The sequence below is a fragment of the Emydura macquarii genome, unplaced genomic scaffold (genome assembly GCF_026122565.2).
Source record: "Emydura macquarii macquarii isolate MOO-44397 ecotype Brisbane River unplaced genomic scaffold, CSIRO-AGI_Emac_v2 contig_2365, whole genome shotgun sequence".
Classification (NCBI taxonomy): domain Eukaryota; kingdom Metazoa; phylum Chordata; order Testudines; family Chelidae; genus Emydura; species Emydura macquarii.
Window position 1 is genome coordinate 3319853 of NW_027132502.1, and position 25294 is coordinate 3345146.

General features: G+C 54.5%; 1 protein-coding gene across 1 annotated transcript; it reads left to right on the plus strand.

Moving 5' to 3' along the window:
* The first annotated feature begins 5061 nt into the window (after positions 1-5061).
* On the plus strand, positions 5062-18875 carry B3GNT7 (UDP-GlcNAc:betaGal beta-1,3-N-acetylglucosaminyltransferase 7). Its single transcript, XM_067561120.1, has 2 exons — positions 5062-5228; positions 16201-18875. The coding sequence occupies exons 1-2, from the start codon at positions 5098-5100 to the stop codon at positions 17393-17395; spliced, it is 1326 nt and encodes a 441-aa protein (XP_067417221.1). The 5' UTR covers positions 5062-5097; the 3' UTR covers positions 17396-18875.
* The last annotated feature ends 6419 nt before the right edge of the window (positions 18876-25294 follow it).

The following is a 25294-nucleotide window of genomic DNA, read 5'->3' on the forward strand; positions in this document are numbered from 1 at the left end:
TGTGTGTGTGTGTGTGTCTGTCTGTCTGTCTGTCTCTCGAGGTGTGATCCTGAGAGCTGCTGGGTGCTGAGCACTTGCTAATCTGGCCTCTTTTGAAGAAGCTAGCCCAGATGCCATGAGAGCAGGGATTGTGTCTGGGGGGGAAGGGATGGGGGATATTGCCCCTGGCCAGCAAAGGAAATATCCCAGTTCCTGAAGGATTTCCTGTGGATTTGCCAGCCTGGTTTCATGTGAGGCAGCCAGGCCGTGGGGCTGGGGTGATGGGAATAGGGGGGCTTTCTGCCCATTTCTGGCTGTAGCCGTATGGGTCCCAGGCTATGAGAGAGACGAGGTGGGTGAGGGAACCGCGTTTATTGGGCCAGTTTCTGTGGGTGAGAGAGACGGGCTCCTGCTCACCGCAGAGCACTTCTTTCGGTGACTGAAAACCATCGCCCATTTCAAACTCCATGCCAGAGCCGGCCTTCCCAACGGTACCAAAGCAACCCCCGCTCCAGCTGCATTTTGGCTTGTTTTGTGGCCCACCATTATATACACGCGCCCTTCGCCCTGGCCACAGGACGGGTTTGGGGGGGGAGGGTGGCCAGGCCAAACCTGAGTGGTGCTGTGACCCCATGCACCAGGTCGCAATGCCTGGAGTGGGGAGCCAGGCCCACGGCAAAGGAGCTGCTGCTGCAGGAGGAGTGTGGGGTGGGCTCTCTCTGCCCCAGTGTGTGTGTGCCCCGTGACCCATTTAGACCCTCCCCATGACTAGGGTGACCATACGTCCCGTTTTGGCTGGGACAGTCCCTTTTGAAAGCCCAGTCCCAGCTGTCCTGGTTTTTTTTGGCAAAAGTTCCTCTGCACCCCACTTTGTCAAAAAAGTGGGGTGCAGAGGAACATGCGGGGAGGCGAGCAGCTTGAGCCAGCCCCACGCGGGGACTGAGGCTCGGCCCAGCCCTGTGTGGGGGGAGGGCCTCGGGCAAGCCCCAGGTGATGTCCCATTTTCCCTTTGGGAACTATGGTTACCCTACCCACGACCCACACGTTCTCAAGGGACAGGGCTTTAAAACCAGCCTTAAACGGACTCGGCAGCAGCGAGCTGCCTCCTGCTGGGAGAGACGCAGGGAGCGTCTGGGAACGGCTGAGCCGTGTGGAGGTTCTGAACCAAGAGGTCGCTCCAAAGGGGACCTTTGGGTAACGTCCCCTCTGCGGTCTTTCTCCTGGAAACAAAACAAAGGCACGGAATGAAAAGCCCCTGCCTTCGAATAGCGTGAAAAGTTCTGACACAGAACCACACGTGCAAGGACCAAATCCCCAAACAAGATACTCCATTGCACACGCGTCCGTCCCTGGGGAGAGGAGGAGCATGCACCTGGGACAGATGTTAGTCACGATGCTTAAAGCGTGACTGGACAGCTCTCAGGCCCAGCTCCTCGAAGGTATTTAGCCACCTAATTTCGATTGATTTCAGGTAAGAACCTGTCTAGAATTGAGCAATGAGTCCCAACCTTTTTGGCTGGGCCACAAATATCATTTTTACAAGCCTGGTGGGCCACCAGTCTATCAACTCAGAAAAAATGTGTTGACATACACACGACAGAGGACGACAAATCACTGCGTATTTAAAGTAAACATTTAGTGCAAAGAAAACTAAAATAAAGCTGTTCAAACCAGTTACAAGGTAAGTCCAGTTCACACAACCCTCATCTAATGCAAGGTCTGTGGCTGAAGACCAGAAGCTAACATGTGAATGTCGGGCGTCAGGTTAGGGGTTGCCAGTATCATCAGACCCCTCCAATTTGTGTCTGTGTGGCTGCCTCCTCGCTGATCTCCCGTCCCCCTGGCTGCAGCAGGGGAACCGCGCACATCCTGTAGCCCCATGTGCTTCACCTCGGTCCCGAGGCAGCGGCTCCCTTCTGCAGCCAGCGGAAGGTGGGCCACTTTGAAAGAGGCCACAGGTTGGGAACCACTGGAATAGGGGATGTTATTAGACACCCTTTCTATTAAACCACCTCTCTGGTCCCTTCTCGCCCGCATCTCCCTCACAAATACACAAACTCACATGAATTCAGTGAGACTTTCTTTTCTTTGCACGGCAAGCTTGAATGCAAATTGTGGAAGTGTAGAGAAGAAAAACAAGCCAGATCCTTTCTGTGTCTATTGGAGGTCGCTAACATCTGCGCTCTCAGGGCTTATCTACATTTACAGCTCCCCTCAGCGTTCGTTGGGATTCCACCTGCCTGAGAAGAAGTAGCTTCAACATAGAGTTGGCTGCACCAGGAGTTAGGTTGGGTTTGCCGGGCGGGGGCGAGGGGGTGGATTTTCCACACCCTTGCATAACATAGTTCTACCTACGTACATTTGCAGTGTAACCCGGGACTCAGTCGCTGAACGTGCACGCAGAGTTAAGGTCAAATGATCGTTCAGCACTATTTCCGTGTGTGTTATGTAGAGAGAAAACGGATTAGTTATACAAACAGAGAGAGAGAGCGGCGGTACACAGTAGCTATGGCACTGCTAGTGTAAAGTTAGTCTCACCTAGGAACGGTAGAGACGCTGGCACAGCTAAGGCAGCTGTGTAGATGACACAGTGGTTGAGCCCACGCTGCATCGGAGCCGCTGAGCATCCTGGGAAGAAAATGCCATAGAGCTTTTCCCGTACAGATAATAATATAAGAACATAAGAGCTGCCATACTGGGTCAGACTATGGTCCATCTAGCCCACTATCCTGTCTCTGACAGTGGCCAGAGCCCCCACATGGGGGTGGGGGGAAGGGTACACTTTACCAGGGCCCAGAGGCCCTGGGGGGCCCGGCCCAGACTGCAACCTCCATTGCCATGAGGAAAAAAATGTTCATGACTCATGAGATTGTATGTGTGGGACGAGGGATTGTGGGATGTGTGTGGGAGGGGGCCCGTGTTACAAGTTTGTACTGGGCCCGAAAACATTATGCTTGGCCCTGACAGTGGCCCATACCAGAGTTCAGGGGGAATGTACAGAACAGGGCAGTTTTGGTGCGATCCATCTTTGTCTTCCACTTCTGGCAGCCGGAGGTTTAGGTTTGCTCCAAGCATGGGGTTACATCACTGACCATCTTGGCTAACAGCTGTTGATGGACCTACCCTCCATTAACTCCCAGTTATTCTTTTGACCATCACTACATCCCATGGCAATGAGTTCCACAGGTTAGTTGTGCATTGTGTGAAAAAATTGTTTGTATTTAAGCCTCATTTCATCAGGTGACCCCTGTGGTTTGTATTGTGTAAAAGGATAAATAACACTTTCCTGGTCACATTTTTCACACCGTTCATGCTTTTATAGATCTCTATTGTATCTCTGCTCAGCCGTCTCTTTTCTAAGCTGAATGGCCCAGTCTTTCTAATCTTTCCTCACATGGAAACTGTTCCAGACCCCTCGTCAATTTTCTTGCCCTTTTCTGTACCTTTTCCAGTTCCGATATATCTTTGTATGAGATGGGGCGACCAGAACCACATGCACCATTCAAGGCGTGGGTGTACCATGGATTTCTAGAATGGCATTATGATATTTTCTGTCTTATTTTCTATCCCTTTCCCAACAGTTCCTACCATAACCTTTTTGACAGCTGCAGCACACTGAGTGGAAATTTCCAGAGAACTGTCCACGGTGACTCCAAAATCTCTTTCTTGGGAGGTACCAGCTAATTTAGAGCCCCTCGCTGTATGTTGAGTTGGGATTATTTTTTCCAGTGTGCATTACTTTGCATTGATCAGCATTGAATTTCACCTGCCGTTTTGTTGCCAGGTCGCCTTAGGCGTGCGCACGGGGGGGTGCAGGCACGCCCTAGTGCCAGGGCATCAAACATACGGCCCACGGCCACGAACCCTTTTCATCCTGCCCGCGTAACTTTTTCATCTCGCTGGGCCGCCGAAACAGTCGAGAGCGCGCGTTTTCTCAGCGGACACAGCGAGCTGCCGCCGAAAGAGTGGAGAGCGTGCGAGATTTTGCGGCGGAGAGCAGGACACGGCGAGAATTCTGCCGGCGGGTAATTCAAATGTGGCCCGCCGGAGGAATTATAGATGAAATGAAGATGAAAATTCCCTGGGGGCACACCCTAATGAAATGTGCTGTGCACGCCTATACCCAGTCCCTCCCGTTTTGTGAGGTTCCTCTGTAATTCAGGTTATGCTCTAGCTAGAGATAGGCTCAAGCCACAAAATTTGGCTCCTGATCTCAGCTGGGATTTCAAACATCTCCCGCAACTTCATGTGTGTTTGGCAGTAGGGTTTGGGTTGAGGGCCCGCTCTAGCTACAGGATTGTGACTATATTTAAGTACAGCGCTATGCTGCCTGTGGGAAAGTTATTGAAGAAGCCACCGAATTAGACCATGTGCACAATGGTGAAACTATATGGTGGCTGGACAGCATTTTAATGCTGCATCTATTTCTGATACAGTCTCCATGTCAGGATGTGTGTCTTTTCCCTCCCATGGAAACTGGTCACAGCGCTTCAGTGTAGACACTACCTGCACCAATGGGAGAGGTTCTCTTGTCCCCACGGGTAATCCACCTCCTCGAGGGCAGAAACTAGGGTCGACGGAAGAATTCCTGTGACGCTGTCTGCCCCAGGGGCTAGGCTGGTATAGCTACGTCTCTCGGGGGGTGGATTTCTCTCGCCCCTGAGAGAGGTAGCTATGTCAATATAAGTTCCCAGTGTAGAGCAGCCTGTAGATTGTAAGCTGTTTGGGGCAGGGGCCATCTTTGTGTTCTGTGTTTGTACAGCCCCTTGCACAGTGGGGTCTTGGTCCAAGAGGAGGGTCCCTAGGCGCTGCAGTGATACAGATAATTAATAATAATATGCAAATGTCCTGGGAAAAACCGCTTCCTCTCCCCATAACAGACAAAACGGTGCAGCGGGGGGAGTTCGTTCCCGGCCACTGAGCGATAGCCCTCCGTGGCCCGTCGCCCTTTGAGGTGGCCCTGCTGAGTGGTTGGCTACCACAGGTGGGTGGCAAAGCCAGTTGGGGGGGGAGGAGTCCTGCCGGCCCAGGAGCTGAAGAGTTAAATACCTGCAGCCCAGGCTCCACCTCGGTGGCCGGGGAGGAGAAAGGCGGCCCGGGCGGGGAGCCGGGGGCAGGATGAGCACAGAGGCGCTCAGTCCGTGCGTGCAGCCGGCTCGGAGCGCGGTCTGGCTCCAGGACCAGCAGGGGAAGCTCCGGGCACCGCCTCGCCGGAGACCCGCCGCCCAGATCCCCAGCATGTCCCCGTGGTGAGTGTTGGGGGGGGACGGGACAGACCAGCCGCCCCCCGCTTCTCCCCGCGGCCGGTGCTTTTCTGCTCCGCGGGGCAGAGCTGCCCTCGGCCGGGGCGGGGGGCAGCGGGAGGAAGACTGGCCCCGGGGGATCGCGCGGGTTTCTGCTGCCCCCCATCCGTGGCTGCAAAAGGGGGGGCGGGGGGGGGGGGTGACTTGCCAGGGGAGAAAATCCCCCCAGGTGGCTCGGACGCTGCGGCTGGGGCGTGTGCTGCTCCCCGGCCCAGCCTGTCCCGTCCAGCCGACCCGGCTCCTCTGCGCCTTGATCCGACCACTGAGCCACACTGCCCCTGCGCCCCGAGCCAGATCCTCCTGGAGCCGCCGGTTCTTCTCCCTTGGGGGAGCGGACCTTGGGCTGGGGGGGGAGGGGGGAGGTTTGCACCCATCGGTGCCCCCCTGGGTCACCCCCGCACCTCAGCCGCCGCTGGAAGTTTCCTTTCGCCGCAGGCGGACCCCGGCTGCTGGGTTTTTGTGGGGGTCGTGGGGGGGGGGGGGAACCAGTGTCCGGATCCAGCCGGCCCCCACCTGGCTTCCAGCGGCTCTTGTCCGTGCATTAGAGCGAACAGCACGGAGGTTACATCGTCCCCTCTGGAAGGGGTGGGGTGGGGGGGACCTACCCCCCCCCCCCGCCTTCCCCACATCAGCCCAGGACTCCTTTGCTGGAGATTTTTTTTCTCTCCTTCCTTGCAAACTGTCCCGGCATTCGTGTGGAAACAGCTCAGCCCCTCTGGGGACTGGGGCCACTCTTCAGAGCATGACAGGGAGCGGAGATGGGGGGTGTGTGTGTTGGGGGGGGGAGTGGAATGGGATCAACCCACCCCTCAACAGTGGCAATCAAGCTATTCTAGCAGTTCAGTCCGTGGCGTATGGCAGAGGCCAGGCCAGGCCAGGTCAGGGACCCCCCCCCCCCGACTTGGTTTATTATTCATTATTTAAACCTTTATGCCATTAGACATTGTACTTGTTACTGACGGATCATCTTTGCCGTCGAGGTGCTTGTCTGAAAGCGATTCCCACCCTGGCTTCTAGAGAGAGGCAAGGGAATGAAATAAACTCACCTGCTGTGCCTGAAGCCAGTGGGACTAGAACGTCTAGTCTAGAACCTTCCAGATCAGGGTCTAGATCCGATCCCGTAAGCTTTCCAGGCCCCAGGTATGACTGGCTGTAAGATCCCTGGGTTCTCAGTGACCGAGCCAGCTTAATAACTGAATCTAAATGAGGAATTAAAAAGAGAGAGAGACATTCCAGTCCAATCAAAGGGGGGTTTTCATGGGAATTGAAAGCCTGCCTGTTTCTCCAGAGACTTTGGATTTACTGATGGACTCACCAGGGGCCTTCCATCTCCCACAGTGCCAGGATCCAGAAGGGGAACGGTTTGTTCTTAACTAGGTAATTAGATTTATAACGGCTTGGACCAGCTTCATAGATGGCATGATTTCCCCCAGGGGAAGCCAGTGTGACTTACGACAAGCTGTGCTGGGGGAGACCGAAGAAGAGGCAAGTGAGAGCTGAGTTTGGCCAACTTAACATACACCTTCCTGGGGAATTGTCTGATCTCAGGCGGGTTTCCTACTGGTGTAACTCCATTGATTTCAATGAAGCTACTCCTGATTTACAGCTGCGTGAGCCAGAACAGAATCAAGCCTCAGGTCGCAGCTTTTCCCACCCTCCGTGTGTGAGTTTCACTTGCACAGATTCTTACGTAGACTCTGTGGGCCAGATTCCAAGCGGGTGCCTAGCTGGGGTATAGGCTACACACTAGTGAGCAGGGCAGAATTTAAGGAGTGTACTTCGATGTCAGTTACAGCCAGTAGAAGTTACACAAAATGAACTGAGTCACTGGCGGCAGTTATCCAGTAACCTCCCTTTGGAGCTATTGTTTCCTTATTACATACCTTTGTGCCCCTCATAAAAGCATTTGGGGTGATCTCTGCAGGGAAAGGAAGGACTTTGGCATTCAGGGGTGGGGGAGAGATGGAGAATCTGGATCCTGGGTTTCCTTTGGACCATTGACACACAGTCCAGGGATGTGCAAATCCAAGGTTTATTTCAGGCACAGTTCCAGTTGCTACTGATTATTTCTACAGTGCTGTGGGGTGCATGGAAGGCGCTCCTAGTCTAAGGGGCTGGGGCCTAATGCTGCCGTCCCTGCTCAGTCTAATTTCCCATCCACTTCACTGAGGGTTTTGCCTGATACATATAAACTCAGTGGGGCAGACTCGTCACAGCTGGTGAGAATTGCCATCGCTATGGCAGTTTATACCAGGTGAGGATCTGCCCCCAGTTGGTCTGTTTCGCCTCTCTCCTACGTGAGTTTCACATGGTTCTAACGCCTTTGACTCAGTGGAGTGAGTTAGAGAACTGGGCTGTCTGGGAACCAGTGCAGAGCTGATGTATATGGTGCGTTAGGCTAGACTGCCTTAGCCCTTTTGTGTGCTAGGAAGTGCCACTGGTTGATTAAGGTGTGACTCAAAACCGGTTCAATTAAACAGGCACAAGCTTATTTTGGTTTAGCTTAAATGGATTGGGAACAGGTTTGCACTCGGAATCAGGGGTTTGCTCCAGTTTAACTAACCCCACTGTGTGTTAAATCAGAATGAAAGCGATTAAACCGGAACAACTCTCCCATGTAGACAAGGACTTAAACTTGCTAAGTGCCTGTCATGTGTAGGGTGGGGGAGTCTGCTTTGATATCACTGACAAGCTGTGAAAGGTGGGCGTTAAAGCAGGACTTGATCTCAGCCCTTCTGGAATCCTTCCATTCCTTACTTTTCTTGCTGCACTCCTCTTTGTACCGCACAGAAGTGAATTACACCAGGGAGCCAAATTCAGACACGCTAGAAGGAGCTGTGATTCAGCTCAGCATGCTGCTAATACTGGGAAGTGGGTCTGAGTGTGGAAGAGGCTGTGTTGGAGAAGTGTCCCTGGGATAATTACATCTGTTTCACATCCAACTAGTTGCATCGTTGCCCACCTCCTACTGAATTAAACCAAACTGGTTTCAGTGTGGCTCAAACCAGTTCAAGTACATCTACATTAGACTTTGTGCACCAGTGCAGCCAGAACAGTCTCAAACTGATGCAATTAACTGATGCATCATTTCTAACTGAGAGTCCCTGAGATGGTGTCACGTACACCTGGGGGGGCTGCCGTGAGGTGTGTTTGATACCAGTTCAGGCTCGGTTACACTCCCTTACACTGATGTGCTTCTGAATTGGACCCAGTCTCTGTCTGTTACACACAGGTTCAAAACAAATGAATTCCACAGTAGCTCGCTGGTAGGGACCAAGTTTTCATTATTATTTTATTAAACATCTCCTGGCCGAGCGGAGAAGATGCCAGCAACATTATACTTCAGTTAGTAAAGAGTAATTGAGCAGAAATGAGCTCAGTAATCACATGATGTTCTGGTCCTTCCCTGCTGTTTGTTACTTCTGTGTGTGGGTCGATGCTCCGAGGGTGACCAGAGGTCTCAATTTTATAGGGACCGTCCCAATATTTGGGACTTTTTCTTATATAGGGGCCTATTACCCCCCACTCTGTCCCTATTTTTCACATTTCCTCTCTGGTCACCCGACTCCTAAAAGAAGCTAACGGATGCTTGGGGCAGGGACTTGGTTGGGTGTAGTCAAAATAACGAATGACCGTAACGCTGGAGCTGGGACAAGCTGACGGGCTGCGTGAGCGCTGTTCTCGAACACAACACAGCAGGCAGCGTGTGGAGGCTGTGATGTCCAGGCTGTGGGAGAGAAAGGCAGACAAGGGACCAGTAAAATGATCTGAGTTGCCTGGGCTGATGAAAGCACTGATGCTTTTGGGGGTAAGACTGTGGCTGCATTTCCGCTGGAGATGTAATTTCCAGGTCAGGCAGGTGTCTGGGAGCTAGCTTTGATTGAACTAGCGTACTAAAGAGAGCGTAGCCAGCGAACTGTTCCAAGCATGTACCTAGGGTCTTGGATGGGATTGTAGCTGGGCCGTTAGCCCATTCTGCCGCCCGCACTGCCATGGCTATGCTGCTATTTGTAGCACACTGGCTCAACCAAGTTAGTAAAGCCTGAGCCACGGCTACTACAGATGCCCGCACGTGCAGGCTGGGTATTGTATCCCCTCTCCCTTTTTCCACAGAGATCAGTTGTTCCTGCCCCCTTGTTTCCTATTACCCCAGAAGTATGACTGACCGGCAGTGGCCCCTGGCTCCTGGAATTCTGTTGTAGTGTTCATGGAGGCTGGGGCTGAAATGCAAGTCACAGAAGCAGCATTGTCACAGTTTGTAACGATGATTTATCATGTTTATTACAATAGTATCTAGGGGCCAACTGGGAAGGTGCTAGATGCTGTACGAACATGGAATAAGAAACAGCTGCTGCCACCCAGAGCTTTACAATTGCAACAGACAAGGCAGACCCAGCGTAGAGGAAAGGGACAGAACGTACAAGTAGAAGGAACAATGCGCTGGTTGCAAATGTCTCGTCAGTGCTGTTATTCTTTTTTGCTTTTGCTTTGTTGTTTCAATCCTTGCAGTGGGGCTCTGTTAAGGGGGAGCAGGGGGTTAGCTAGATGGAAAGACAAAGGAAGGATCCTCTTTCTAGGAAGCCCTGGGATGATTATACATAACTGATTACAATTATTCAAGCCATAGAGCGGATAGCACGAATAGCTGGGACTACACTCCGGAATTACGGCTCAGAGGGCAAAAGGTTAACTAACAGACTAATGTAGCTACCCTGGATTTAGGATTGCTCCTGTGTATGGAACATGAGGGTTTTACATGAAATAAAACAACAGCCCTGGAGCATATGGCAATGGAAGAGTTACAGGAAGGCAGATAAATATTCAAATACAGTGACAGCTCATCCAGTCTCAGATAAGTGTATGCATGTACAATATCCCATGGAATATCTATCCCCATCCCCATAACTGTTCATATCCATACTCTTAGCTGTATCACTACTTGGGAATAACCTGAGTTTAGGTAACTTTTTTTTCTCTGGGAATGTCTTTGTTTTTATAAATGATGTGGGATTAATGCAGAGATCAGAGGTCTCTGGATTCCCAAAGCTCACCTTGTCCTGCGGAGATCATGCTTTCTATAATGTCCTTTGACTCTGTTTGCCCGATAGAGATTTGACAATGCCCCGTCTTGCTCTGCGGATGTTAGATGTGATCTTGCAGAGTTCCCGGTTTTCTTTTGCTTCCTCTTTCCCATAATAAACTTTAGGAAATGCCTGTCAAGCCAGATGGATTTGATAAAGGACCTGTCACTATATCAAACAATAAAGCCAGATTTTGTAAATAATTCTTCTTTTAAAATGAAATAGCACTGAACTGTGTGCAAAATCTGAAGATTTACAATCAAGCTGTTTTTAACGAGCAAAAACCCCAAAGCCTGTCATTTAGAACCATCTATAGCTTCTTCTTTGTATCGAACTGTTAATAATGTAAAAAACACCCATGTAGAAGCTCTGACCATCCTCACAGTAATGATGATACAATCATCACACCGCAGCATTCAGTGTTAATTACAGGCAGAGCTGGTGGTGTCGCCTACAGTTGAGGCGTCCTGATGCTCTGCATTACAATTTTCAAACCAATCCACTTTGCTAGTCCGCAGCATTGGGCGCTCAAATGGAATCAAGAGTTTGCCGTGTTGCCCACACTCGTGATTTCATCCCAAATCTTGTGATATTTGATACTTTAATGAAAGCCCCAGCCCTTGGAGAGAAGCGATGACACGAGAATCGCAGCTTTCGTTAAAAAGGTCCATTTCTAGCCCCTGCTTGGGAAGAAAAGTTTGAAACTGGGACCTGAGTCCCCTGAAAAGCTCAAACCAGAAGGCAAAGAAAAAGTACCCAAAATGGCTTAAAAATCATGAGATTTTTTTTATTTAAAAAAAAAAAAGCCAATCTTGTGATTTTTGGGAAGCCTGACGTGATTTTTTGTATGCAGTGATATTAGAGAGACAAAAGCTTTTGGGCGCTGGGGAGAGAGACAAGCTTTTCTTCAGACGCTTTTCTTCAGGTCCGGGAAAGGTGCTCCGAGCATCCCAGCTAATACAAGATGGAACAGATTGTTCAGCATAGGTAGTTAGCTCATGTTCTAAGGGACGGTTCCAGGTGAAGTGTCCTGTTAACACCTCTGCAGCTGCAGGACAAAAAAAGGGGAGAGGCAGTGGGTTGCGGATTGTGGTAATAAGCCATGAAATCTCTGTTCAGTCCATGATTTTGAGTGTGTAGGTGAGTTGTGAATTTAAGCACTCAGGCTCCTCTTCTGAAGGCGCCGTGTGGGGTTTCCTTTGAGGATGAGAGCTGAGAGGTCCGACACAGAGCGATTGCTTTGGGAAAAGGGTTCACCCCCCCGGGCGATAGGGTGGTATCGTTTTCCTGTATGAGTTCACTGGCGAGCAGTGTGATTGTCAGGTTTCACACCACATAGTTGTTGTTGGGGCATTTGGCGCACTCGATGAGGGACACCACATGTTGTGCGCGGCATATGTCGGACCCCTGGATCTTGAAAGGCGTGTTCTGGGGCGTGTTGTTCATCGCAGCAGTGGAGAAATGCCTGCGGATTTGGCATCTGTTCTTCCGGCAGGGTCTGGGGCTCATTTGTTGTGTCCTGGTGGGTGGGGAGCTTGCTGCTGAGTGTGGAAAGGATGGGGGGGATTGTTTGAAGGCCAGAGTTGGGGGTTCAGGGAAACTTTCTTGGGCAGCAGATCTTGCAATCTTTGAACACGTGGAGTTGGCGATACTGAATTTACCTCAGCCAGCCAATATTTACATATAAAATAGCCCCTGCACTAGACCCTTCATCCTTCCCCTCCCAACCCTGTCAGAAATCACTGGACCAGTCACCTTGACATTTTCCAGAAGAATTTTCTTGCACCCTGAAATAATCGCAGAAATGCTTTTCCTGCGCAAAGGTTTATATGGGGACACGAATCAGAACCTGCTGTGGGTTAGCAAACCCGCAGCCACAGCTTCTGAGCCAGCCTGCTTGTCATCTTCACTACAGAGCTACCACTGAGTGGGCTCCAGACTCCAGCCCAGGGGACTCTTCTCAGTTTGTTTGTAACGTGGTAACTTTTGAAGGGCGCATCTGATCCCTTCCAAAATTTCCAGGCATGTTCTAGGCCTCCATGGCCAGAGTCCTTTTGATTTGGGGGAAAATCAGAAAAACAAAAGGGGGGAAAATGTGAGCCACGTGAAGGCCCTGGCATCTGATCAGCACAGGGAAGAGGTAAAGCGGGCACAACCACCCCTGCAGGGAGAAGAGAATGGGGGATCCTGGCATGGGGGGGGGGGGAAGGAACGGAGGGCACCCAAAAGCACTGGTGCGTGGAAGGGGTTTTGGAGGACTGCGGTATAGAGGAGGATGGAAGGGGGGGCATGCAGGACCCCTGGCAGGGGTGGGACTTGTCCCTGACTTGGGGGGGATGGGAGAGTGGGATGCAGGGAGGGATGCAGGGATGGGTGCATGTGCTTGGCCCATACCAGCTACGAAGTGTGCGACTCTAGTATTTCATCGAGGAACCGTTTCAGGAGATACAGCTGCTAATTGTTTTGCTTCATCACGATTTCCTGCGAACCTGGATTGGCACCTGAGTTTCCGAGGAGATTTAACTCTGTGCAGAATTGCCGGTGGGGTCACAATGAGCTGCTTCGGCACCCCAAAGGCCTGCGAACCAAGCCAGCATTTCCAGTCGGCGCTCGCTTTTAAAACCATCTCTTCCCCGGAAAGAATTCGATCAATTTTCTCCAAACTCTGCTGCAACGTTCTCCTGCACCTCCAGTGGTGACCAGCCTGTTCTCAAGGCAAACCCATTCTGCCAAGCGAAATTCTGGGATGAAACTCCGGCTTGCATGGTGGCACCCTTTGCTACAGGGGAAGGGGGTTGTGCAAGAGTGACGGGGAACTGGAAGCAGATCGATACACGCTGAGGCTATTGTGTTCCTCCTGCAGAACTGCTGCAGCACCCCAGAGATGCAATATTTGACTAGCACATGGCGATGCAAGAGCCCTGAAGGTGAAGACAGGGCAGGGCAGGGATCTGAAGGAGTTGGGGAGAGCTGTGTCAGATTGACAGGCTGGGAAGGGGATCCGAACAGTAGCATTTGATAGGAAAAGGAGGAGGCAGTGATGTGGGTGCTGTGGGGCCCGCAGACTCGAGGCAGGCGGTGACGAAGCACTTGGATGAGACTTTTTGCATCCACGTGGCCAAGGGAAAATCAGATTTTGGGAGTGTGGTGGAGGAAGGAGCACCCAGATTGGGCCGTGGTCTGGATGTGTGGGGCAGGAGAGGGAGAGGGGACAAAGGTGGCCCGAGCGTGACGAGCCTGCATGACGGAAGACGGTGGGTTCCAGGGCACCAGAGAATGGAGGGAGCAGAGTGGCTTTGGGAGGGACGACCAGGCGCTCCTCCGTTTTAGCTACATCAAACTTCGAGTGAAGGCAAGGAGAGATGTGCAGGCTACAAGGGAGGGCTGAATGAAGGCAAGTCAGGGTGCAGAGGTAAATCTGGGGAGGGGTCAGTGCGGGAACGGCAGAGGAAGCCCCATGAATGGACCAGACCATCCGAGGAGAGGGTGCAGAGACGTGGCCTGGGACAGAGCCTCGTCGGGACCCGCACAGAAAGCACAAGCGGAGGAGCTGCCGAAGGAGAGGCCGGTGCAGGGACCCGAGGAGGAGGAGGAGAACCCGAGACGCTGGTATCTGAAAGGCCAGCAGAAGAAGAGATTTCGAGTCTGCCGGAGACCGAGTGAGGGCAGCCCCAGTGGGAGGGGAGGGGGGGATGCTGGATTTAGAGAGTGGAGATCCAGGGTGGCGCTGGAGAAGTTCCTGAGGCAGCAGCTGTAGAGGGGGTGTTAGATGAACCTAGCGCTGACAGGGAGAAGGGAGATGGGGCAGCGGTCGGGAGGCTGGGGGTGGGGGGGAGTGGGCGTGGAAGTCTAGATAGGCTTCGGTGGTGAGCAGGAGGCTGATGAGGGTGAGAAGTCGAGGGGAAAGGAACGGGAGAGACGTCAGTGGCCCTGAGGGGCAGGAAAAGGGGGGCCAGATGGAGAGCAGGTGAGAAACCTCAGTGTGGGGTGAGGGGAAGGCGTTCGATGGGGGGGATCTCGTTGATCTTCTTTTGGGAAGAATCAGCCCGCGCTGGGTCCGGGGGGAGTGGGACTGTGGGCTGCAGAACGGGGGCTTGTGTCATCTGGACGAGGTTACAGGCCGTATCGGACATGCTCTCGGTGGGGAAATGCTTTCCCTCTGCCCAGGGGATTCCATCAGCACAGCCCGCTGCCTCTTTGTCCAGCTCGGTGAAATCAACCGCCCCGATGCTACGTCCCTTCCCTGCCCCCCATCCACCAGGCGAGCGGGCGTGGCTGGCAGCTCTGCTCAGCAGACAAGCCGCCTGCTGTTTGGAGAAGGCGACGGCGTCCTGCTCAGCTGGGGAGAAGCCCTGAAATGCGGGGGGCAATGGGGCAGGAGGAAAGGGGGGCCGATTTGAGGGCAGGGCTGAAGCGGGTTTGGGAGCAATGGAGCAGCGCAAATCAGAGCAGTCGAGTCCTGTCCTCAGTACTAAGTGCTCTGGGACTGCAGCCCCTGGGAAGCAGGGATGGCGGGCCAGGAAAGGAGGTTCCTTTTTGCCCATCCAGGGGGTAGCAAACTTTCCAGCGTCCTGCAATTAGGCAAATCCAAATGGAATCAGCTATTGCCCGCCTCCCTCCGCCCCAGGGACAGGAGAGAAGATGTCCCTCTCTGAGTAATCACGGGGCATATTCTACCCACTGGCTCTGGGGCACGTATCAGATGGCTGGTAGCTCACCCCGTTTCTGACTGTGTCTAGTGATGAGTGGGTAGCAGATGGCTGGCCGGCCGCCGATGGCAGGGTGTGTGGATTTACTGGTGACTCTCCGCGTCTGACCGTTGTTGTGTCTTGGAGAAACGACAATGAGCCAAGGGAGGATTTACAATTCAGAGTTTTGAGAAGGCTGACCTTGAAGTGTCTGAAGACTGAGAAATAACGGCCCCAAAAGTTTGAAAACCAATGTTTGGTGAGAGCCGTTCAAATAATGAAATAGGACGTCTTCCTAGCCTCCTTATGGATGTGAAAGAAAACCATGTGTCCCTACAGCTGGACAGAAAACCCACTTTTTCCCAGGAAAAGTTTTGGTTCACATGGTTGAAAAGTTGCACTTTTTTCCCCAAAGGGAGTTTAGAACTGTTTCAAACCCGACTCATTTGTCTGAATTAGCATTTGAATATGAAATGACCATTTTCATTTCATTTCAGCTTAAAATCTGGGGGGAGGGTGGCCTTGGTTCTTTTTCTTTTCTTGAAAAGAACCTAAACAACATTTTAAATGGGAATGGACCTTTCGAACTGACATTTCCGCATGAAATTTGCTTTTTTTCTACACCGAAAATCTGAAACTAAACGACATTTTGAGGCGATTGGAAATTAACATTTATTTTTACGTTTATGGTGGAAAAATAGAAAATTTTCATTGGAATTGACATTGCAAGGAAAAAAAATTTGGTTTTGATGAAACTCTGTTGTTCTCAACAGAACTTTCTGCCCTCACTGTTGTAATGATTGTCATTTTGTCTCTGATATTTACATGGGGAGGCATTGTAAACCTGTTAAAACTTAAATAGATAAATAGATAAAAATCTTCAATTGGCTTTACACGTACCCTTGACTGTGGCTGTCTTCCCCACCCAACACCCCTCCTATTTTACCTATCTCTCTGTTTCTCTCTGTCTCTCTCTCTCTCTCTCTTGGCTTCCTTCTCGTATGTAATAAGCGTTGTCTGGCATTTGCATTGGAACCAGTATCTCTCTGATCATAAGAATAAAAGATTCTCACACACAGGGGTCTGACCCCTGAGATTCCAGCCTGGGTGACAGCTCCTTTGTCTTAACCATACATTTTGTCTCTTTAGGAAGAAGACGATCTACAGAAGCATCTGCCTGTCCTTTGTACTGGTGATCATGGTGACCGTTCTGCAGAGGGGGATGACGCCAAGCCATTTCATGCAGGGCCAGCAGCAGAAAGAACTCTCTCAGGAGCCCGTGAAAGCTCAGAAGAGAGATGGCATCTTCTCTAAGCCCGGCAACTTCTGGAAGAGCAAGAAGGAGAAAGCCCATATGGAGGTGGAGGGAGTCATCGAGAGACAGGTGAAATCCTGGGACGTCACCACTACCAACTGCACGGCCAACCAGAACATCAGCAAGATGGACTGGTTCAAGGGGCTGGAGGCCAACTTCCGGCAGTTCCTGCTTTACCGGCACTGCAGGTATTTCCCCATGCTGATCAACCACCCGGAGAAATGCAGCGGCGATGTCCACCTGCTGATTGTGGTCAAGTCCATCATCACGCAGCACGACCGGCGGGAGGCCATCCGAAGGACCTGGGGCCAGGAGAAGGAGGTGGACAGGAAGAAGATCAAGACGCTCTTCCTGCTGGGCACGGCCTCCAAAGAGGAGGAGAGGGCCAACTACCAAAAGCTGCTGGATTATGAGAACCACATCTACCAGGATATCCTGCAGTGGGATTTCCTGGACAGCTTCTTCAACCTCACCCTCAAGGAGGTCCATTTCCTGAAGTGGCTCAACATCTACTGCGACAACGTTCGCTACATCTTCAAGGGCGATGATGATGTCTTCGTCAGCCCCAGCAACATCCTGGAGTTCCTGGACAACCCGAAGGAGGGAGACCTCTTTGTAGGGGACGTCCTCTACAAGGCCAGGCCAATCCGGAGGAAAGAGAACAAGTACTACATCCCCAGCGCCCTCTATAACAAGAGCAACTACCCGCCCTACGCGGGCGGCGGGGGTTTCCTCATGGACGGGCCCCTGGCCATAAAGCTCCACAAGGCCTCGGAGACTTTGGAGCTCTACCCCATTGACGACGTCTTCCTGGGGATGTGCCTGGAGGTCCTCAAGGTGGCGCCAACCAGACACGAGGGCTTTAAGACCTTCGGCATCGTGAAGAACAAGAACAGCAAGATGAACAAGGAGCCCTGTTTCTTCCGCAGCATGATGGTGGTTCACAAACTGCTCCCCACGGAGCTGCTCCAAATGTGGAACCTGGTCCACGGTAACTTAACCTGCTCCAGAAAGCTCAACGTCCTTTAGCGCGGCCGCCCCCCGAGGAGCTGCAGCGGGAAAGGCTGGAGCAGTGAGAGCCTGGGCCTGGAGGGGAAAGAACCTCGAATCAGCCGAAGGCAACTAACTCTGCGGAGGCTACTCCAGAGCCGTCCCTTGCAGTGATAAGAGGAGAGGGGCTGCGTTGGGGGGCGGGGGGGATGTTTCTGCTGGGGTATTTTTGTACTGTATTGTGTGTGTGTTTTATCTCCAGCGGGATTGGGGATCGTTGAAAAAGAAAAAGGCGAATGAGAGAAAAGGGGAAGCGTGAGAGAGAAGGGGGGTCATCTTGGGGAAACACCCCTGGGACTGCTCGGCCCCTCTGCCTGAGACTGGGGGAGGGCGGGGGGAATGAGGCACAGACGTTTGCTGCCACTGAGTGAACGACCGAGAAATCTCCTCTTCCCGGGTTTCTCTGCTGAAGCCCGGCTGTCAGAAGGCCTGGGGTGGGCGGGCGCAGGTGGGGTGTCTGTGGGCCTGCGTGGGGGTCCGTCACCAGCACCTGGTGGGCAGGGGTCTGGCAAAGGGGCCAGGATGGGCCTTCGTCTGGGCAGGTGAAGCAAACGAGCATAGCTCAGGGCCGTGAGGCAGGATGTAACCTGTGCGTTCAGCCGCCAAGGCGACCACCCAGAGCAGGTTCCCTCAAGGAGCAATCCTGCCCATCTCTTGAACGGCTCGACCAGCTGCCGGCCTCCCGGGCACTCACGCTGCTGCCCCAGATCTATCGGCTACAGCACCCCCCCCGCCACTGGCCTCATCTGCCCCCGCCTGGCTCCTCAATTGCCTCAGGCCCGTCCCTTCCAAAGCCAGCACCGGGGGGGCGCCCCCTTGTCTCTCCAGCCCAGAGACACGTCCTGTAGTCGTCTGCCAGGGATTCTTTCCTCCCCCCGACTAAGCCGACGTCCCACCCCATCTGCGCCGTGCCACCGGCAGGCTGGTCAGCTCGCTTTGACCTTTCAGCGCCCCGTGGCCACTGCTCCCTGTGACCGGCCCTGGTCCACCCACCAGCTGTGTGGGGCTAGCTCCAGAGGGGAGCTTTATTTAGCAGCAGGGCCCAAAACCGTGGCCCGGGGGACACTGTGAGGGCTCTGCCAGCGGCCTGACAACGGCACCGCGGCCATGGATGGGTCAGGCCCAGCAGCAGCCGTCTAGCCACGGCAACAGGTGCTAAGTTTCTCTGCCCCCCGTGGGCAGGACACGGGCTAGCGCCAGCGCCGTTGCTTTGCCACCCCCACCCCTGCTCTGACTTGCTGGGGATGGGGCGAGAGGGAAGGGGGCATTCACGGTGTTGACGTTAGAAGGAAAAGAGAGTCAGCGTGAGGGTCCACCCCAGAGCCCCCTCCTGCCCCAGGAAAGCCGGACTTCGAAAGGGCCCTGGGCTCCATTTGCTAATCTAGCAGGCATCATGGCCTGGGGAAAAGCAATAGACAAGGAGGCCGCTACCCCTGGGCCCATGCACTCACACACTTTACACGGGCAAAGACACGGCTCCGGCCGTGCAGACGCAGCCATGTCCCCACGCAGACCCGTGGCGACACGCACACGGGTGCCGATGTGTGCAGTCACCCGGGCTCAGGCCCGCTTCACAGGTGTGTACGCACCCAGACACGCGGTAACACACACACACACAGGCATGTCCCTGCGCGTGAGTCTCGTCGCACAGCACGCAGCCGCCCCGGCACGAAGGTACACGCCGTGACGTGTGCCGGGACGCTGCTGGGCGTGGACGCAGGCGCATACGTGCCTCGCACACGCATGGAGAGACACCCCGGCTTGCCCTGGTGCCAGCCATTGAAAGGAAAGTTATTCCGACTACCTCAAAGGCCCCTTCCTGTGCAGCGCCTTTCGAATGGGTTCTGGACCGGTGCCAGTCTCGTTGACTCCCCAGTCTGTACGTTCCCCAGGTTAGAAAACAAACCTCACGCCAGGTCTCGCCACTTACTCTTGGCTGGCCCCCGCCTTCTCGCACGCTGTGCACGTTTGAAAGGTGGCAGGGGCGGGAGGGGCAGTGCTGATCAGTTCGGATCTAGACCGCCAGGCAGACGGACTGCTAGGAGGCAGGTCCAGGAAAGCGTGTGTTTTACTTAGTTACTGTGAACTTTTATTTAAGGGGGGAGGGGATCAAAATGGACAAACGCCCCCCCCCAAACAAAGCGATGCACCTTCCACTCCCATGCGGCTCCTGTCCCGTGTGCCAACACACCCTACTTCCAAGGGCAATGGCGGGCGCGCGGTGTCGCCCAGGGCAGATCCCACCCTCTCTGTATCTGCCTGCAGACCTAGACGCCGCCATCAGCGAGCGCTCTTTATGAATGAACGTACACACGTGCACGCTCGATGCAGACGGCTGTGTGATGTACGTCTGGGTCCAGTACCTCTCTGTCTGTTTATGGTTTATACAGTAGACATCTGTATCTCATGTGCATGTGTACAGAGAGCATTGACTGTATGTAACCATTGCAAGGTTGCTTTTTGCCCTGGTGGGAGCTGTACAGACAAATCTAGTAGGATTTTAGTTTCTAAATAAAAGGGTTTTTTTAAAAATCACCTGGAGTAATTCTTTAGCAGCTGGGGCTTCAGCAAGCTCAGCCACAGACGGTGGGCGTTTGTGATCTGTCTCACTAGAAAGATTATTTGTCTACCCAGCAGTTGGGGAGAAGGTGAGTGCAGCACGCATAGGCACACACCCAGCTCGTGTTGATCTCACCGCCATGGGTACCAAAAGCACGGGTGGTACACGCCCTCCTGGAATTGTGGGTAATTACTTGGCTGCCTTGCTAGCCCGTTCTAAACCCTGAGCTGCTGCAGCTGCGGTGCTAGTGGTCCCCAAGCCAGCTGGAGCAAAGCTAGCTGGCGTACGTCTACACATGATTGCTCTTCCCAGCTTTGCTACTGTTTAACTGGGTGACCTTGGTCAAGTCACTTCCCCTTGCTGTGTCTCCATTTTCTTATGTGGGGAAAAGATCACGCTACTGCCTTGCCTCCCAGCATCGATATGTATGTGCTGCATTGGAAACGGCCTAGCGTTGATTCAGAACTTAACACGGTTTAAAAAGGGATCGGAGATTTATATGGCTGCCAACAAGGCCCCAGCAGAAGCAATTCGATCCTTACGGAAGTGGAAGAGGGACTTTCCTGTGGGTTTGCCCCTAAACTGAAACCAGTCCAAGAGCACCAGAGTCCAGAGCAGCTGGGCACCAGCTAAGTGGGGAGAGCAGGACATTTTTCTCAGCCACAGAGCTCAAAGGGGAAGGAAGGAGCTCGGACCATAGTGGGTCATACTCAGGGAGGGAAGTTAAGGCCGGGACAGAGAATGGCACATTTCAGAGAGCTGGAGACACCACCAAAGGAAGCAGCATTGTGACTGATGGAGATTGTGGGCTACCAGGGCAGCAAAGCCACCATGATGCTGAGCAGAGGAGATACTTAGGATCTCCCCCATCAATAGGTGCTGCGGGCAGGGGGACATGGTTTCTATTCTATACAGCAGGGTTGGCCAGACTTACTGATCCTCTGAGCTGCATACATCAATCTTGAGCAGTTTGAGAGCCAAGGCGACCTGCCAGGCCTTGGGGACTTCAGCCCTGTGGCGAGGTGGTGTGGCTCAGGGCTTCTGCCCCATGGAGCATGCCTGCCAAAGCCCCAAATCCCAGCAGGCACCTCCCACAAGGCAGAATGCTCGGGACCCCCCCCCCCACCGCCCGGCCGAAGCCCCTAGCCCCACCACCCCACTGTGGGGCAGAAGCCCTGAGCCCTGGCAGGTGCCGCCCTACTGGGCAGAGCCCTCCCACCCGAGTCTGGTAGCTGGCGTGTGGGGTGTAGATGGCTCTGCGAGCCGCACTTTAACAGTAACAGAGTCACAGTTTGGCCGCCCTGTGATCCAGGGTGTAGTTTGGTTCATTTCCTCTTAGCACTTCCATTATAAAAATGGTTCCCGCCCTCCTGGCCCCAACCTAACCCTCCAGTGGCCAAAAACCACCCGGCCCACATGGCACCAGCCGTGGCTGTAGACGGAGAGTCTTTGCTACACAGCAGTGTGCCCGGCCATGGTCAGGCCTGCCATCTCCTGGCCAGCCGTGAAATCACCGCAGGCACGAACCCAGTGAAAGCTTTACAGGGGAGCACGCCTGCTGCTGGCGGCCGGTTTCAGGGCCGGGTCCAGAGGCAACAAGGCGACTGCCGTCGATTTGGGAGCGGTGAAGGCTTGCTCTGCAAGCGACTCTCACGCCAGCCTGGCTCACGGCTCGCTCCAGCCAGCACCGCCCCACTCTGTAGCAATGCCCTGGCATCAACTCGTTCGTCCGCCTGCGCCACAATCGCCAGCGACCTTCTGGCAGGCGGCGCTTGACCTGCTCTGCTAGCGTCTCGCTGCTGGAAACCGGCAAAACACACACACACACACACGCGATTCTAAGGGCCTGGCCTATTGTCACTGCCCCATACACGAGTTCATCACCATCCCCTGCTGCTCAGCCCTGGCTTGTTGCACTGCGGGCCACGCTGGCACAGGGTGTGCTAGGAAGCGACGTGGGTTTCCTTTTACAAAAAGGGAACACGAAGACAAAAGACAAATAAGAATGTTCCTTTGACGTCAGCTTTGCCTCCAGCCGCTGTTATTTGAGCCCGCTCCTGTGATTGTAACCCGGGGAGCTAAGCCGCAAGGCTTGTCTGGGGCCGTTGCAATGGGACAGGGCTGGGTAGCTAGTGTGGCCCTGGGGGTGCACGTCAGCCCAGGCCTGTGGGAAAGGAACTTTGGGATGTCACCGTTCGTGGCGGCTAGTTGTCCCGTCCCATTGTCCCCGTCGTCCCCCCCCCCGGCGCCCAACCCTGCCCAGGCCCATGCGGTGGCGCGAGGCCCCCCCCCCCCCCCCCCCCCCCCCCCCCATAGCCCACCTAAGTCCCACACCCCGGCTCCCCCCAGCCCGGGAGCGCCGACCTGAGCCAGGCTGGTGAGCACGGCAGCCTTCCCTGGCCTTATGGCCCCACCACCCATGGGTGTCATTCTGGTTTCCGAGGGTCACACAGCCCCGTCACGTGGCACCCTCAGCCAAACGGGGTCCTGGGGCCCTCGGCTGTAGAGGTGCTGGGTGCAGCGCACCCGGGAGGCGCCGTGCAGGGAGTCAGGGGCCCTGCACTTGCTCTGGTTCTTGCAGGGATAATGAGCGAGCTTTGTTCTGCAGCGCTGCCACCGGCACCTTTCCCCTGCGCTTGCTCCAACAAAAGGGCCATTCCGCAGCAAACAAAGGGGACAAGGCCATGCTGCACATGGCTCTCCGCGGGCTGCGTGCCGCTCAGCGCCGCCTGCATCACAGCCCCCATTATTTGCCAAGCGGCCCAGCCCAGGCCTCGCTGGGTGAGTCCCCGTGGTGGGAGGGAAACGCTCAGCATGACGCGCCCAACCGGGTTTCACAGGGGCTCTGGGCTGAAGCACATCGGGTGGGGCGTGCTGCGAGGGGTGGAGGGGGGCAAACGGCACCTTTAAGAGGGGAAATGATTGGATTTTGGGGGGGGGGGGGTTGATCTGGTGGTTTCAAGCAGAAATGAAGGAAAACCTGTTTTCGCCTTGACATGGCCTTTTTCAGGGGGTGGCAAACTGGAGAAAGGGGTTACAAAGGCTCCCAGTTAACCCCTGAGCAGGTACTGGGGGTGCAGCGAATTACACGCCAACCGGGCCGTGGCACACCCCCTACCCCATGCACAGCAGCTGGAAAGCACTTTAGGCCCCACTGGCCATTCAACCCTTGGCCAAGACCACGTCCAGGGGAGCCAGCTGGTGCCCAGGTGGCTCTGGTGCCATAGGATGGAGACCTGCTGCCCACGAGCCAGACTGAGCCCCACCCCCTCATGTCTCACAAGCCAATCAGCCCTCACCTAGCAGTAACAGGCAGAACCACTTCGAACCCAAAACCTAGCCAGGCAAAGAAAGCCCTTGGCTCAGTCCCCAGTGCCAGCCTGTCTGGCGGCCATGCGCTCCCGGACGGCTGTTTCTTTGCTTCCAAGGCCTGGCTTGTTTGCCATCGCTGTCCCCGCCTCACGCCTCTCATGCTTGCGGGGTGTGGTGTGCAAGTTCCCCAGGGGGACGGGGACACACACACCCCCACACACACACACACACACACACACACACACACACACACACACACACACACACACACACACACACACACACACACACACACACACACACACACCCCCCCCCCCGCGCCCAGGTTGCTCTCTAAGTCCGGAGGAAATGCAGCCCGGCTGAGGGTCAGCCCACTCCGGATGCCATGTGAACAACTCACAGCTGCTCCTCCCTCGCACCCGGCTCTTCCACCCAAGTGGCAGATGGGAGCCTGAGACAGGCGCAGTGCCAGGTCATGCCTGCTGCCCAGGGGTCAGAGCTCTGAGTGCAGCCCAAGAATCTCATGGGAAACCCCTTCTGGAACAGCAGCGGCCAGCTGCCTCCATCCAACCATGGCGTGGCAGGAAAGAGCTCTTGGCCGTTCCTAGGGGCCATGGAGAGCCCTGATCTCCTGGCAGACAGGGTTTGGGCCTGGTTTCCTGCCGGCTCCTCAGCGAAGCAGGGCACAGCTGGAGGCAGCCCGTCGGATCACAGCAGCAGGGTGTCCTGTCCCTAACCCAAGTGTCTGCCCAAGGAACCAGCCTCCCAGCCAGGAACACAGACATCTGCTCCCCGCAGAGCCAGGCGCCCACACCCTAAAACCTGCACATCCCCTCCCTAGCCCAAATGGGATCTCTGCCCTGCCTGCACCCCGGGGACAGAGAGGAAGAGGTTGAGATTAGCTTCAATAATGCCAGAGATGTTTGACGACCCCCAGCTTAGTTTTACGGCTCAGCTAAAAAAGCGCACCGCTGGCAGCCGTGCAGCCTCTCGCGTCTCCCCGGGGCAGCAGCTCAGCGATGGTAACTGACGGTTCTGCCAAGCAGGAGGCTACGATTCCCATTGAGCTCCCGAGGCAGATCCCCTTCCTCCCGGCCAGGTAGGAGGAGGGGGCAGAACCGCCATGAAAAGACCCCTGACCCGGGAAAGGACAGGGCACTTCTGGGATGCAGCCAGCCGCTGCAGGGAAGAGAGAAACAGGAAGAAACCTAGAGGGACCTGCATTGAGTAGGTTGCAGCAGAAGCCCAGGCATCGCCGCAGAGCAGGGTCTGATGTCAGACATGCAACTGGGCCCAGGGCTGTGTGGGATTTACGGGGTCCAGCAGCAGCAAAGGCAGAGGGGCCCCAGTGTGAGAGAGAGACACATGCACCATTAACTGATCCTGGCCTGGAAACCTGCTATTTGCTTGACTAAAGACTGGCCTGGAGTAGGCACCGCAAGCTCTGGGTGTGACGTGCCCTGGCTCTTAACTGGACTGGGCAATCAACACGCATTGCGGCTCTCTGAGCTGTACCCGTTGTACCGAGGCTATTGCACCCTTCCCTGCCAGGCCTGGGGAAACACTCTGTCACTGGAGCCACGTGTCTGCATGGTCTGCCAGCCTTCAGTGCGTGCTTCTGTCACAGTAGCCCTGGCTTAGGACTGGTATCTTGAAGGGTCGGTGGGCCAAAGTGCCGAGCACTCTGCTAATTAGATCACGCACCGATGAAGGCAGTGGCAGCTCCGGCTCCCAGCAGTACAAAGGTCACTGCAGCACGCACACGCGTGCACACGCACACGCACACCCCCCAAGTAGAGGGCATCATTGGTTTTGCACATTCTGGATTTTGCTCTGTGGTTGCTTTTGGCCGTATGCAGAAGCAGCAGATCCTGGTCTCTCGCCCGGCTCAGGCATCAGGCGAAGTGCTGGTCCCGGGCCCACTGCAGAATCTTTATTACTGGGGCTCACACCTGAGCTGCAAAGCCAGCCTGACTGGCCTGGCCTAGGGCAAGGAAGCAGCGCTG